This window comes from Athene noctua, chromosome 20 (genome assembly GCF_965140245.1).
Source record: "Athene noctua chromosome 20, bAthNoc1.hap1.1, whole genome shotgun sequence".
In the NCBI taxonomy this organism is placed as follows: Eukaryota; Metazoa; Chordata; class Aves; order Strigiformes; family Strigidae; genus Athene; species Athene noctua.
In genome coordinates this window covers 10,545,125-10,561,563 of record NC_134056.1, presented here as the reverse complement: position 1 = coordinate 10,561,563, position 16,439 = coordinate 10,545,125, and the positions used below count along the sequence as shown (strand labels likewise).

The following is a 16,439-nucleotide window of genomic DNA, read 5'->3' as shown; positions in this document are numbered from 1 at the left end:
TAATCTTTCTCTGTCCATTTTCTGTATGTAGTTTGTAGCACAGAAAAGCATTACTTGGCTCTAGGATGGAAATTCTGGTCAAAATCAGGGCTCTGAAAAAACACCAGCCTGGTGGTCGAAGCATTTAGTGGTGAACTGGAACACTGGTTTCAAGTCCTTGCTCTTCAGGCAAGAGAAATAAGCTCACTCTTCCACTAGCAGCAGAATGACCTACACCCTAGGCTCTTGCCTGCTCCGAGCTGGGAGTCTCACATGCTTTGGCTGCTGGAAGTGTTTACTTCACATCAGTAATTATCCACTGGAACAGAGATGCTACAAACTTGCTACTGTCCATATCAGCCGAGTGCCTTAGCCAATAGGTTGTAGAGTCAGTCTCTCTGTGTCCCAATAAATATTGCATTGTTTGTACACACTGGAGTGATGCCAACTGAAAAGATGCTGAGGGAGTTGTACTGAGTGGCCCAGAGCCTGGTGGTGAGAGCTCCAAATGTGGGACTGTGAGCTTCACATCTGAGCCCTGAACGGCCTTGCAAGTGGATGCCTTGCTCACAATGCTCTTGGCTGTCCAGGCTGAGGCACGCCTTGTCTCCTTCCCAAGTTCTCAGTTTTTCATGAGAAGCTTCAGTAGACCATAGATTTGCACCAGCCTGACAGAACTTGCAGGCCAAGAAATCTATTTTTGTCCCACTCTGGGCCACACCCTGTTTGAAGACACCAGTGGGTCTGCAGGATGTTCATCTGCATGCCACTGTAGGGTTCTGAGTGTTTGACTCCTCGGGATGTTTTTGATGTGAGGGCAGAATATAACTTTTCTCAGATATTCAGCATAACAGCTTTTGCACTTTACTAAAGGATTTGATTCTTTATCCTGTCCACAGGCATTTTGTGCGGTTGTGTGTGAGGTGTTCATATTAACCTTTGCATGAACAAAGCCTTGCGCACCCAAACCTATCAATCCTGTCACATCCAAAGGCCAAGGAAAGACACTAGGACGTGGACTAGAAATGGTGATGACTTTCCAGACTCAAAAGTTGTTTCTGAGCTGAAACATACTGATTAAATGTGTGTTTGGCCCATTCTCAAGCTTTGCTGTGTCCACAGTAAAAAAACCTGCTGGCACAAATCTGGCTGCCGCCTGAATTCTCCACCCTCCTTCCAAGCACACACACTGACACTCATTATCAGCTGCTCTCCTACTCCTGAACCAAGCAGCAATGCAGCCTCCTGTCTGAAGGGGGCTGCAGGGTTCCCTGGCAGCAGGATCTCTGAGCCAAGAGCAGTGCCATTTCAGAGCTGCACCGGGCCATGTCACCCATGTCCCTGCCCTCCAGCTCCTTCCATCACACCCAGTCATGTGAATCCTTTTTTTCAGCAGCAGGCCCCACTACTTAATGGGGCATATATCTTATTCTTCATCCTGTTGTTAATGTCCTGATTCTTAGGCTAAATTAGTGTAAATTTAGACAGGCTTTAGAAGAGACCCTCTTTCTACCCTCTCTTATTCCCCAGCTACTCACTGCCAACCCTATAGATGACAGTTTTTCTTTGTAATAAATACCCAAGCCCATCCGTGAGCCTTCCTGCTTCCCTAGGAGCTGACAAGAACTTCTTTGACCTACTTCCTAAGAGATTGGTGTAGTCCTAGCTTTGGGAAGAGTATTTTCTATCAAAGCCTTGAGTACCTGAAGCCTGGTTCTTTAAAGCTGGGAGCTGTAATCACAAGGCACCTGACCTAGATTGAGCAAACGACTGGTAGCAGAGTAGATACGAGGCTTCCAGGAAGTGAGGGAGTAATGAGGGGGAGTATATGTGGGTAAAGGTATATTTTTTGTGTGTGTGCTAGAAGAGCTATTTTTAGAGGCATGTTAGTAGCTGTGGGATGGAAATATAGGATGGGCTGGGAGGCCTTTGTTTGCAAAGATTATGTATATTTGTTGGACTAGACGGTGTTGTGGGTTTGAAGAGCAGGCAGACTAGGCTCTTAGAGTGCTCCTTGTATGCAAAAGAGAAAGCAGAGGAGCAGTATGGTATCTTCTCCTAAAATCACATATGATGATTTCTGAACCCCTCTTCCTTTTTCCCTGTTTTCTGTGCTGGGTTGGAGCCCTGGGATGCCTCTAGCTCTTGCTGTGGAGAAACTGATGGAACAAGACTCTTATTGTAAGGTTTCTGCTGAAGGTCATAAAAGGTCTGATGGCCTTGCCAGTGGTGTCTGTGGGTAAACTGCACTGAGATGGGTAGCTGGAAGTTTCTCAGTCAGTCAGTGATAGCTTCTGTATCCTCTAAGCAGTGTCAGTGAAGCCTTGTGGAGGGGCGGAGTGCTTGGAGGTGCTGCTGTCTGGAAACAGCTCCTTGGCTTGAGGGGAAGCAAGTTGGTTTGGTTTTTTTTGGGGGGGGGTTGTGGGTTTGTGGGGGTTTTTTGTGGGTTTTGTTTGTTTTTGTTTTTTCCCTCTGTTTCAGCCAAAGGTGATCTTGAAAGTCACCTGCTCTGTTTTGCTGTCTGGCCAGTCATTACAGGTGTGTGTGATCTGCAGGTCACTGGTCACCTTGCCTGGCTGTAGGGGAATGGGAGGTGGAGTTGCTGGGGCTGTGAGGTTAGGAAAGGTGGAGGGGAGTAGAGATGATAGAGGGTGAAAGATGAGGTACATGGAGGAGCTGGGGTCACTGAGGTGCGTAGGAATGTGGGGTGCTGCTTTGAAGGAAACAAAACTTTAATTCAACCACTGATGGAAAGGCCTGTCCAGAAGTAGTAATTTCCAACAGCTTGGAGGCATCTTTAGTGACATACATCGATTTGCTAAGTGCGTAAGCATTTTTGGGAGGGGTATAGTATTATATTGGTCTTCTAGGTGTGAAAAACCTGGCTTTGTGTAACAAGTACTGTGCCTAAAGCATGAGGCTGTGTGGCAGTGCTGGGTCAGAGTTGAGCAAGCATTGCTGTGCTTGTAAAATAAATTCTTGTATCAAAACTGCTTCTCTCCTTGTTCTGTGGCCACAAGCCTTGACATCCATGTTCTTTCTGTATAAGAGAACTAAAATCACACTTTGTCATTAGTAGAGTTGCAAAATGTGAACAACTGTGCATCAAACAGCAGCTCGACTCTTTGGCTCTGATGGTCAGAAATGCCAAAGCCACTGGAACAAATATTTCTAATCTCTTAATTTGGGAGTTTGCTTCCTTCTGGGTAGGGCTGCTTTACTTCTATTGACTTCAGCTGGAATCTGGGATCTAAGGCACATTTGGAAATTGCTACAGGTTCTTGAAATTGATAGCCATTGCTTTCACCTCTTACTTTGTTCCCACTTCTTACCCACATCTTTCTTCCAAATGTGAATGCTTCAATTCGGCATTGAATTTGTGTTGAAAGTCTTATCAATAAAGCATAATACTGAGGGATCTCGTGCCATAGATGAAAAAAGATAGTTTAGTAAAACTGTGGAGACTAAGTCTGACTCTTCTATCTAGTGAGCTAGGACATGAAGCTGTGATCCCAGGGTATGCTTTAGTCTGCACCATGGGCCTGAGACATAAACCTTACTGCTGCTGCTGTCAGTGGAAGGGAATGGGAATTTCTCCCTGGATCAGATCCACAGTGGAAGGAAAACAATTGAGGCTGCAGCTGTGGAAATTGGGAAAATGGAGGAGAAAGAGTAAAGGAAGAACTGATGGAATAAATGATAAATAATTTCCTGCAAGTGTTTGCAAGCTTGCAGTGCTGACTGTTACTCCCCAAGATATCCTCTTGTTTCAGTTTCCTGGATGAATTGTAAAGCAAGTTTTCTTCCATGTCAATAACTACAGAAATATATGATCTCAAGTATAAATAATACCCTTAGAGCAAAATTTCAGTATTAAAATTCCCTCCAGTATATTGAGTAAAGGTGGAAAGTGTGGAGTGAAATGATCAAAGACAAATAGAATTTCCAATGTGAACAAACAAATTTACTTTCAGAGAAAAAATAATTACATTCTCTCTGTGCTTAGTTCCAGTAAACTTAAAACTTTTGCTTTCAACTCTGTTCAGAGAACTGAAAAGGGCATGAAGTTGGTGCATGTAGTTTATATGATTCTCACTATCAGTGCAGAAGCATAGCTATCTCCTTGACACCTTTGATTTTTATTCTTTTTCAGGATGACACTGAGCCGTACTTTATTGGAATATTTTGTTTTGAAGCTGGTATAAAAATCATCGCTCTGGGCTTTGTTTTTCATAAAGGTTCTTACCTCCGAAACGGTTGGAATGTGATGGATTTTGTTGTGGTCCTCACAGGGTAAGTGACCTCCTCTTGACCAGAGTTTAAGGGGGGCTCTTGCTTTGGTTTGTGTTGTTTTTTAACTGTGGGTTGCAGTGGGAGTGATTTCAGTGAAATAGTATTAAAAAACTGTATTTCTGACCTTGTTGTCTTTAAATAATGGCTATTGTGCTGAATGAGACACTTCCAAACTGTTGTTTGAACCAACTGAAAAGAGGTTTTGAGGATATTTATTTGTATATGTGCTGGCATGTATCTTATCAAGGTGCTTACTGACATTTCTTGGACTTTGCAGGTTCTAATTGCCAGTAGGTACTTGAACCTGTTTTAAATCAATCTATCTTCTGACATTACAGGATGACTTTTAAAGTCAACATGGAGTGAGCTAATGAATTAAATGCATCCCATTTTTAATCTATTACAAGTCTGAAATCAGTGAAGTTTTTGCAGGAAAGAATTTGGTCTGCTATAAAATACCTTTTCTAAGAATAATTCAAAGAGAATGCATGTTATAAAGGATGGTGCTGAAAATGTTACTTGGGCATTTTGTACCCTGGTTTGAAACGATATTGCTAATTTCTTTCTTGGAAATACCTAAAATGTTTTTATGTTATACTTTGCAACTGTTTCTATATCTATTTATCTATTTATATAAATGTAGCGTAATCCTAGTGGATAATGTAAACATAAACATTAACGCTTATGGTCTACAAATTGTGCTTTAAAGCTCCAACAGAAATGTTCAAAAGGTCTGCGTGAGGTCCTGATCTTGCAGCCTTCATCTTGGAAGGATTTCAATTGGGTTTTTTTTCCCCAGAAGACTGCAATCTGGCTCTTGTTATTAATATGAACTCATTTCACACACCTTCTCTGCTACTGTGTGTGACGAATATATATATTCTTTGGTCTGCTTAGGGGTGTAGAGCAGGATGTTATTAGGAAAATGCTTGCATACATATACAAATGTATTCATTAGATACATTATCACTGTAATTCTATTTGCATTCAGAGTACCATGTGATATAGCAATTGAGAGGCCAAAGGGAATTCTTTATGTATTGAGAGGAAGAAAATAAATATGCAGAGCTTGATTCTCCTGCTGCTGGGGCTGGGTATTTAATCAATAGAAACTTCAGTGGAGCCACAAGGAGAATCAGATTTACATACTTGGAAGCATAGGGGGTACCAGGATGAAAAGAGAATTAGCACAGATGCTACAATTATTTGCACCGATGGTATGTTCTGATTCCTAGTTAACACTATGCCCTTTTGTGTATTTTAAAAAAGTAAAATAAAGGCCCTGATTCTGGAAAGGACTTTGGCATGTGGTTTAATTTATCCTTCAGCAAAGCATTCAAGTACACGTTTGAATTCAGCTGACTCCAGTGGCTCTGTACTTAAGGTTATACATAAAAGCTCTCCTGAATTATAGCCATACTGCTATTTGTTTAAGCATGTTTTAGATTTGGGTTTTTTTATAAACACAGGCCAAGAATCAAAATAGACATTTTTTTAAAAAACTGTAGCTGTGACCGAGATGTTCGAAGTTTTACAACAGTGGCTGAAACATCGCGTGTGCGTGCTGTGTTCGTGGAATCACAACCAAATGTCGATGCTAAGGCGTGACACCAGCATCTTACTGGTGCTGGTTTTATTGTGAGCACTGTTTGCAGCGCTGTTTGATCTCCGAGCATAATTGCGGAATATCGGCTTGATTAGACAGCTGTAATAAGGAACCCTGTTGCCATCTGCAAACACGCATATTCTTTTTGAAGTACAATCCTGTTAACGTCAAAGCTGTTGGTTTCCAAGGGTGATACTAGCTGGGCTGTATTGAAATTGTCTTGTACATGGACTTCCCACCAGGCGGGCAATGCAGGGAAGGCAAAGTGTAAACTGGTTGACATTAAGTCCAAGAGTCATCTCCACTGAGGAAACCCACAGAACTCTAATCCTGTAATTCAAGGGCTGGATTAGCAAAGTGCTTGAGTTTGAGCCCAATTTTTGGTGTCTGGGGGGAGCCCTACTGAAAATAACAGGGTTACTCATGTGCTTGGTTAGATAAATGCTTTTCTGAATCTGGGGCTGTATTTCCAAACCCAGTAATGAGGTGGAGGGACCTATTGTAGAGAAATAATGTTGAAAGATCCCTAGTATCACACAGGGGATTGAATTAGTGTTTTCTCTGTAGCCTGTTGTGTTTTGCTCTGAATTTCTTAGATTCTTATTATGTTCTTAGCTCACTCCTGTGTTGCCATGGGTCTCTGCTAGAAAGCAGGAGCTCCTCTTTCTTGGGCTTCCTTCACTGGCCAGAAACCCTTTCATCTGGCTATTGCCTGCCCTAGCTCAGCTAACAAGGGGAAGTCTGAGCAAGGCCATTTACTGGAGACAGACATCATACTGACATTTCTGCGTTGAGAGTTTAAAGGCAGGTTGCTGAGGAAGGAGATTTACTACTGACAAACTCAGCTGTTTCTCCAGGGAGGGGCTGCAAGGCGGTGACACCTTGAGTCCCTATTGAGTATCACTAAGGGCAAATGCCGGGGGCTGCCCTTGGGCCACAACAACCCCCAGCAGCGCTACAGGCCTGGGGAGGAGTGGCTGGAGAGCTGCCAGTCAGAGAGGGACCTGGGGGGGTTGATCGACAGCTGGATGAACGTGAGCCAGCAGTGTGCCCGGGAGGCCAAGAAGGCCAATGGCATCCTGGCTTGTGTCAGCCATAGCGTGGCCAGCAGGGACAGGGAAGGGATCTGAGCCCTGTGCTCGGCACTGGGGAGGCCGCCCCTCGATTCCTGTGTTCAGTTTTGGGCCCCTCACCCCAAAAAGGCCATTGAGTGACTCGAGCGTGTCCAGAGAAGGGCAACGGAGCTGGGGCAGGGTCTGGAGCACAGGTCTGCTGGGGAGCGGCTGGGGGAACTGGGGGGGTTCAGTCTGGAGAAGAGGAGGCTGAGGGGAGACCTCCTGGCCCTCTGCAACTCCCTGCCAGGAGGGTGCAGAGAGGGGGGATGAGTCTCTTGAACCAAGTAACAAGCCATAGGACAAGAGGTAATGGCCTCAAGTTGTGCCAGGGAAGGTTTAGCCTAGATGTCAGGAAGGATTTCTGTGCAGAAGGGGCTGTTGGGCGTTGGAATGGGCTGCCCAGGGCAGGGTGGGGGTCCCCATCCCTGGAGGGGTTGAAGAGTAGAGTTGGGGCTGAGGGAGATGGTGGGGCTGGGAACTGTTAATGTTAGGTTAATGGTTGGACTGGATGATCTTCAAGGTCTTTTCCAACCTAGATGATTCTGTGATTCTGTGACACAGGTGGGACCTTAATTTTCATTTCTGTGGGGGACAGTCTCAGATCTGTGTGTTACAAAACCTACTTGATCATTTTTTGAAATTTATTAGAGAATAATATAAAAGGACAGTGCTAAACTCATACTTAATGTGTTCTTATAAATATAGATAGGTAGGACATCAGTTTTCGAAATATCATTTTACTACTCTATCAAAAGCTTTTCTTTGCCATATGTGCAAGATTTCTACTGGAAAATGTTACTTCATGTTTCCCAGGCAGTGTTCAGTGTTCAGTTCCTAAGCTCAGTTTCACATTGATCTTCAATATTATAGAGGGATTTTGATTTCTCCTTCTTCTGTGTAAGCATGAAAGATCATGAAAATGCATTTCATGATACCACATGCAGAGTTGTATACCTGCTAATCCTGTTGAGTGCACATTTTTATTAAGGTAAACGGTGGATGTCAGAAAATCTGATCTCATTTTCAGCTTTTAGCTAAAACCCATAAAAGCAAAGAGCAGCTTTGCTCTTGTTAGCTGTTTCCGTAGGAAGAAGGCCAGCCAGTGTCTGGGTGTGTTTTGGAGGAGGCTGTGGGGGAAGGCTCTGCATTTATTGAACTCACCCTTATGTAAATATTACAGTGATCATGCAGTAACCCTTTCCATCTGTTTTTTCTAACCCCCTTTTTTGCTACTCAGTGCCTGCACACTGGTATTATTGATAAATAAGTATTTTATTTACCTGCAACAATGGACATTTGTTTGTCAAAATCAGACACTAGAACTTGTTAATCAGAAAATGAATCAGGGCTGTGTTATATGCAGCCAGGATCAATATCCTATTGAGCTAAGCTGGAGTCTAACAGATAGTGGCCCAAAATGGCTTGGTTTGTTGTTCCAGAAAACACTCCCTCAGTTTCTTTCCACAGTACTGCCGTGGTGCCTTTTTCTCATTTACTTTCAAGGAAGCATGCTGATTTGCTATTAATAAAGGCCTGGGAAAATAATAGATTTCTGCTTCTTGAAAGGTTTTGTCTCTTCTGTAATTTTTTTAGTTATTTCTCGTGAACTCCTCCAGTTGTAGATGAGTATCGAGGCAAGCTGCCCTGCTGTGATGTGCCTGTTGCTATTGTGGACAGACCCATATATTTTATACCTCTTAATCATTTTATTTTCACATTTTTATGGGATTGCATTTGCTCCATTGATGACATCACCCATTAGCAGCTCTAAATCACACAAAAATGCAATTTCTCAACTGGTCTGGGACTAGATGATCTTAATGCACTTTTCCCAAGTGGTGAAAATTTGGGTGGGAGAAAAGGGACTTCTTACTCTCTTGCTGCAACATGTCTTGGGGTGGAAACCTCAGAAATCCAGAACTGTCTTGGGAACAAAGTCCTCCCTACATCCAAACAACCCCTCACATGGCCGTGGATAGAGCTATGAGACTGGATGCAGGGCCTCAAGGGCTCATACCTGTTCCTGTTGGAGTTCCTGGGAAGATTTCTCCTGGTGTCCTGGGCTTTGGATACAGTTGCCTGACAAAATGCTGTACTGGTTTAAACTACAGACATCCTCTCTAGCTGGAGTTGGTGTATTAGGGTGGCTGCTAAGGGGAAGAATGGAGAGCAAAGCATGGATAAAATGATCCTTATCTCCCTGATACCCAAAATTCAGATGTCTAGGGATTTTCGAGAAAAAATATGGATCTGATGCCTTTTAACTGTGTGGTTAAAGGGGACTGTACTCCTTGGTTGTGTTTTGGAGCCTGTTTATACTTTGGCTTCATCATATCCTGGGTAATGGGTCTCATGATTTAATTACATACCACAAGAAAAGGTGCTGCCGATCCCTTTTGTCATCGCTAGCTACCTGAGACTTCCATTGGTGCCTTCTAGATTTTGTGTAGCAATATCTGGAGAATAATAATTCCTTTTCTGCATGCTTATGGTTTTATGAATCTCCAGCTTTACCCCAGTCAGAAATGTATGCTGCCCAGCCTCCCTTGATCTGAGAGTTTTTCTGTGCACTGCTGACCCGTATTGTTGCTCTGGTCCTTTCCTAGTTCTGTCTTATCCTCTTGGAGACAGTGACCACAACTGTGTGCAGTGTTTGTCCAACACCAAGAGTTGCTAAAGGCTGGTAAAAATAAATGGAGCACTAGAAAGGATCATGCTCTGTCCTTTATGAGCAGAGTTAATTTTTTTGGCTTTCAGTCGGCCTGGATTAAACACTCTCGAAGAGTCCTGGTAGCTTCTTGAGCCAGTTGGATCAGCTGGGTGGGACTGGCAGAGACAGCATGTGCCAGGCCTGGAGCTGCCAAATGATGTGCACAAAGCCTCTGTGCTGTTACTGATGTCTCAGGCTGTTGGGAACAAATTACAAAAGCTAGAATTATCTTGATTGTCTGCATGACTGAGAAATGTGCTCCTAGCTCCTGGTGATGCTAATAATTTGGAAGGTAACTCATTTAGTAGCATAATAAAGACCTGTTCATCCTTGATGTTAGCTTTGCTAGTTACCAGGAACATCCTAGTATGTGGGCAGTCTGAGATGCTATTCCTGGTGCAGTGTATGAGGAGCAGCAGCAACCTTGGTTGCAGTGATGACTGTCAAAGGGGGAGGCATAGGATCCATCTAGCCTGGTCTGCGCATCACCAGGAGATGTGACCATGAAAGTATTTGAGAAGTGGATGCCTGGTTGAGGGCTGGAATTCTTAAAGTTGTCAAATATACGTAGATGTCTATAGTCTCTAGCATTGTTTTTCTGCACGTGCATGTTCCTGGGCATTCAAAAGCCCTTGAGGGTCCTACGTGACTGGCTCTTGTACACTCCCCAGAACACCTCAGTCTTGCCACCTGCAAATAACCATAGATCAATATAATTTGAAATAAACCCCCTTGGATGTCCTGCCAGCATCACTTTAGACAGTATGCTCAGTGCTTTGATTGTAAGCTTTAGATCTAGACTCATAGGGAATAAAGGGGCTAGGAGCAGGGAAATGCAAATTTCTCTCTGCTTTTCTGACATGGAACTTTTGACACTTCTGTGCTAGAAAGCAAAGCTGAGCAGCAGCAGCAGTTGGGAAAATTAATACTTTGAGAGGGACAAGCTTCATCGTGGTTAATTGTCACAAGGAAAACAAGTAAGCCTCTCTGCATGGTTATACAGTATGGGTGGTGATGGACTAAGGCTGATTGCTATTAGCATTGTGCATGAGTCATGCGAAGAGCAAAGCCTCTGTAGAATTTAATGGAGCTGATCCTTGTTTTCAATTTCTTTTATGCTCCAATGATGGATGGATACTTGCTGGCTCAGAAAAGCTGAGGGTACCTTCCAAAATAAAATCAGATAAAAAAAATTGGACAAGGCAAAGGGAATTTACATGTTTTCCTGAATGCAAGGTGTTAACCAGTGATCTGGCTGGTGTATGGGGGCAGTAATGGAGGAAGGCAAGTAACCAAATACTTTTTTTTGAGGCAGAGAAAATGACTAATTAGTAACTGGAAGCAAAGAGGGTGTGTGAGGTCTCAGTTTGAACAGTCGAAAATAGTTTGAAGTTCTTCTATTTTCTGTCCCTTGGCCATCTGGGCTCTTAGGGAGATGAAGAAGCAGTTTCCTTCAAAGAAGATGATGCTGGACAAGGAGGAAGGATATGTGGGTTCTAAACCCACCTTGGCAAATGTCCCTGTTTCTTTTTATGCACTATTACAGCCAGTTTTGCCCAGTGGGGCAGCAGGTTCCTTGGGACTGGAGCTTGCTTTCCCTCTGGGCTTGTTTCACCTGGCAAAGGGTGTCCCAGGCTGTGCTGAGCCTGTTCGAGTGTTAATTAGGGCTCGTCTTTTTTTGTTACTTATAGTGGCTTTTGTACATTCATTTTGGTGGGGGTGGGTAGAGGCAGGTTGAGTTAAGCAGGTGGGTGTGTAATTGTGTGGCTGGCTGCTAAATTAGAAGGAGACTTTCCTGAGCAGAGGAGGACTCAGGGCTGTGCTTAGAGGAAGGCTACAGATGGTCACAGACCCTCAGAGGACCCGCGGGTGGGGATGGCCCTTCCCTGGCAGAAGTTATCCTTTAAGCATGGCTCTGCTCTGGTTGTGGCAATCTGAACGTTTCAGGTCAGAGTACTTCTCAAGGGCAAACAGATAATGAGATTGACGTGCTTCTCTCTTACTTTATTAGAAGTGACTGCAAGGTATTGAATACCTGGTATGTGAACTGATAAATGATGATACCGCACAGCAAGAAGCCAGAAAGTTGAGGCAGAGACAAATAGCTTTTCTCCAAAGAGAGATGAAACAAAAGCATTTATTCAGATTTCTATCTTGTGCTGCTTTCCATGTTTCATGCCTGTTTATGCTTCTTTGAAGCTTTTTGTTCACAAAGAGAGGAGTGTCAGACATCGTCTGAGGATGCTTACATCTCCCTGGCCTGCAGGCCCTGAAGTTGTGCAGCTGTAAAGTAGAAGTGACTATCCCAAGTGAAAGGGAGCTATGCTTTCTCATCACAGCCAGGGCTTTATCAAAGCCAGGCAGGATCATTAGTCCGGAGTCCAGACAGCATTTTTAACTCTTTATGACTCTTGAAGGGAGGCTGGTGGCAGGGAAATATTGTCTTTTGTGAGGGGACAGGCTGTACCATGCGAAGGTAATAGTGGAGACTGCAGGTGAGAAGAGGACTCTGGACGTTGTGATCTGGTCCTAACGTCTGATCCTGCCCTAGCAGTCCTGTAGTGTAGGCATCTGCTTGACTGCTTGCTCTCCTCTATAGGTGGAAACCATTGCATACCTAGTTGCTATTGTAGCTGGGTATGAATACTAGGGCTTCAAAACCCAAACAACAAACACAATTTCAGCTATGAAGTGCTCTAATGTTCATTTACTTAATGACTCCCAGTTTAAAAACAAACAAACAAAAATCCCAAACACCCAAGTCCTCTGTGTGTTGTTGAGTGCTGTCTCATGATTAGATGAGGAGGAGTGTGCAGGATTTCTTGGGGTCCTGTTTCTCAAATGTTGTTTCTGCTGCTGTGTCCCAGTTCCCAAGTGTCCAGCTTTTCTGACATAAGAACCCGGCTGTGGTTGTTGAAAAGGATGAGGGTCTAAAAAAATCAGCCTAGTTTTAATTGTCATCTAATCCTGATTGCCAGGAGCAACAGTGTCCCATTTATACATGCATCCTTGGATCCACAACTCATCCCAAAGGTTTTGGGTGATTTGGGACCATTGCCTTCCTCAGGGCTCTCTGAAATCATCAGGGAAACTTAATGGAGGTGGAAAATCGATCTTCCCTTTCATTCTTGCTGAACCACTAACAAGGTGTGTGGGATGTTCTGGCCAGGGCAAGGCTTCAGTACCTGGAAGTCTCTGTACAGGTAACTCAAGCTCCAGGGTCAGCACCTGTCATTTGGGTACCTGGAGATGTTGTTTGATACCAAAGTTAGGCTCCTTGCTTAACTTTAGTTATCTTGGATCTTCTCTGTGCTGAAGGATCTGACTGAATGTGGATGGAGGGAAGGTATCCCCTGGGAATGAATACCAGTGGCTGCAGGATAAATGGGGCATAAACTCCTGCCTGCATGGGAAGGCCACTTTGTGCCATGGGAAGGCCACCTTGTGCCATGGGAAAGTCTAGCAGCTTAGGGTGAGAAAGAAGTCCTGCTTCCTACATGTGGCACATGTCAAATCTGTAGTGTGAGCTAGAGGGTTTGGAAAGTTGCCTGATCCTCACGAAGGTATGATCAGCATTAACCAAATCAACAGCTGACAATAAATGTAAGGCTTTGTGTCTCCTCCATCCTCCATTTTCCTGTATGCTGGTGGTCAGGAAAAATCACCTTTCATTATTTTTTGTTTAATAAATGAAAGATTTTGCTCATTGATCTCAGGAGGGGATATTAAGGAAGCAGGTCAGGCTTTTCTGGTGGATATTCTTATTCTGTCACTGCTGGAGAAGATGTCTTGGTTTCAAGAGCTGGCTAGAGAGGTGGGTGTGTATGTGTAGGTTCTCGTGATTGTCGTAGACTTTTAAAAGCATCCCTCTGGATCAAGAAGTTCAGGTCACTCCTGAGTTAAGTCCCAGGTTTTAGCCAACAATGTGTTTAACTGTTGGCACAGTTCAAGTCAGTTCATGTTGGGCTGTGTAAGATTTAAGAAAGGAAGATATCAGAAGTAGAGATTGGAGTGGTGCTGTGCTTCACTGGGAATAGGAATTGTAAGGGGGTCTCAAAATAGAAGAGGGCTGCTCTCGGCGTGTCATACCGATGCCATAAATCCATTTGCAAATGCATTTTTGTGAGGATTGGTCCTTATGGATGTTTCTGTAGAGAGGCTAAAGTTGAGTGTCCTGTGTCCCATCCACCCCCCTCCCCCTTCATCTCAATAAACATGTAAAAATTCCCTATAAGAGTCTGCAAAACAGGAAGAACCTAGTGTCGGACTAAGGGTTAAGGAGCAGGTTGATGGTTCATGGGGTGATGTAGAGGTAAAGGAGGAGTGAAGGACAGAAATTAGCTTCTTGGAGGAGACTAAGACTATTTGAGCTACAAAATGTCCCTGTGCTGAAGAGCTCTCAAACTAAACTGATAATAAGAAATAACTTAGTTGGACATAGCTTGGTTCTGGTTCAAAGAGGACTTAAAATAATTTGGAGCTCTTGGCTTCTATTCCAGATAAAGAAAAAGAAGAAAAAAGGAAGACTGAAAGAATGAACTGGTTTTTGGCTTAGTTCCCCATCTCAGATATCCTGAACCAGCATCCTTGAGTAAAGTTTGGGCATGGAAGCTTAGGAGAAAGGCTGAGAAAATGATTAAAGTGTTGATGAAATGTTGATTTAAGGAGAAATGAAAAGGCTAGGAGAGTTAAAATTAAGAAGAAAAGCTCATAAGTTTGAGATAGATAAAAAACAGGAGGAAATCATGTTTTCCTATCTATTTTGGCAGGATTCAAAAAGCATCAGCAAAGAAACTGAAGTTTTAGAACTTCTTTACTAATGGAAATGTAATTAACTCATGGAACACGTCACAAGAATTTGCTTCGCTGAAATGGCCTGGTTTCGGTTTTGAGACCAAAGGAGCCTAGAGATCATCTACAGATTCAGCAGAGACGAAACAGATTTTTGAAGGAGGATGATTAGGCCCTTTTCCTGGTCTCCCTGAAATAAGTTAGGTGGAAATGTGAACAGGCTGTTTCATAATTGTCCTTTTCTTTATCTTGTAATTTCTTCTGAATCATGCTGGAGACATGACTCTGGAGCAGCCATCCAGTCTGTTACAGCATGACCTGTGAAATACAGCAGTATATGTCAAGGCTAAACTTTGTCCTTTTATACATGAAACAATATCAATAGGAGTAGTGGTATTCCATCACTTAATGTCTGATTTAAAGATCAAATGTCTTTTTGCAAGCTGTGCTACAGCTTAGAGAAGACTTCAGTACTCCAGTGTTGTGTTAAGTTTGCCCTCAAAACCTTCAGGGACAGATCCGGGTTTGAAAGTTGTCACTCATTTAAAATGAAACTAAGGTGGTTTCTAATGGTGTAGATGCCGCTTTGATAGTGGTGTTCTGGTTTTGTAGAGGAGTGAGGTCTGGCACCATCGGGCCAGGTACTGCAGAAATGCAGTCTTTCCATGGTGGAACATCACCTTGATTTTGCTTTGGGAGGAGAGGGCTCTCCTCAGTTGCGGACTCCAAACTTTGGATTTGGAACATGGAAGAAGACTCTGGCAGGTGAAATTATTTTGTCAGAGGTTGGCCCTGTTCTGAATGAGGCTTCAGTCAGACCTGAAATCACATCCAGCTGCCAGAAGTTGGGCACCAAAGCTCTCGCTCTGGGCAGAAGTGTTAAACCTCCTTCATGATGCCCAAGACAAATCTCTGCTGCTTTTCTGGCCTCCAGTGTTGGGTGAAGGGTAGTAGCCAAAAGCTGTGTAAAGTGGCGTTGAGCTATTGTTGCACTCTGAAGGAATAGGCAGTTTTGGTGGTCATCAGAAGTAGGTTTGGGGAAAAGATGAGATGAAAGCCTCAAGTCTTGGCTTGATAAAGACATGAGTCACAGTATCCTGGCTATTATTGCTACAGGACAAAGATTAAAGTCCAGCAAACTCCTTAAATGTCTTTTTAATCCCATTCTTTTCAAAAGCTCATAGCTATGTGCTCCAAGTAAGTGATGTTGTATCGGTCCAAAAACATTTAACTGATAACGTCTTGTATCCTCATCAGTGATCTATGCAGATTATTTCTACCCGGAGAAACGTGCTGAAGTTCATAGTTTATTTTTCTTGTCTTTTGGTGCCAAATCCCAGCCTTGTTTGCCCACTTCCTGGGTGGAAGCATTACAAATCGCTGAAGTTCTGTGATCAAACTTATCTCCTAGCCTGGACTGGTTGGGTGAATCCCAAGCTTGTTGTACAGTTTAAATTTCTTTTTCTATAGTAATGAATAAAATACTTAAATTGGTTAGGTACCATTTAAGAGGATTTGGAAAGGCTAAACTTGGCTACCAGTTGTGGAAAAGATAAGACCACTCCATGATTCACTAAGTCTGTTAGTAAAAGAACATTGTATTTTTTTTCCCTCTCAGGTTACATTAAAGCTAATTATAACAGGTATAAAATTATAGTAACCCCTGACTTTCATAAGAGGTGAAAAGGACAAAGGAAGCTCAGCATGATCCAATTTCCTTGCTTTAATTGGAAGGCACGAAAGAACATGAGACTATAGCAGCACATAATGCTGTGTCTGAGACAGATCCAGGATAACATAGGTTCAGTTCTCTTGTCTAGCAGATTGAGCAGTGGAGTGGGATTTGGGGTATCCTGTGTTTCTTTGATGTCCATGTTATCGGCTAGTAGAAGATTGTAGGCCATTTCTTTTCTCTTTTGTATCTGCATTTCTACCTCTTTAAAAA

At 43.2% G+C, this 16,439-nt stretch overlaps 1 protein-coding gene across 12 annotated transcripts in view; it reads left to right on the top strand.

The window, feature by feature from the left end:
* Positions 1-16,439, top strand: part of CACNA1B (calcium voltage-gated channel subunit alpha1 B) — a 309,602-nt gene that overhangs the window by 5,708 nt on the left and 287,455 nt on the right. For all 12 annotated transcript variants that reach the window (XR_012634942.1, XM_074924011.1, XM_074924009.1 and 9 more), the window contains exon 3: positions 4,133-4,272. Coding sequence is in view for 11 of the 12 variants with exons in the window: in XM_074924011.1 (XP_074780112.1) it covers positions 4,133-4,272 (140 nt within the window). In the remaining variant the exon portion in view is untranslated. The remainder of the gene's footprint in view (positions 1-4,132; positions 4,273-16,439) is intronic.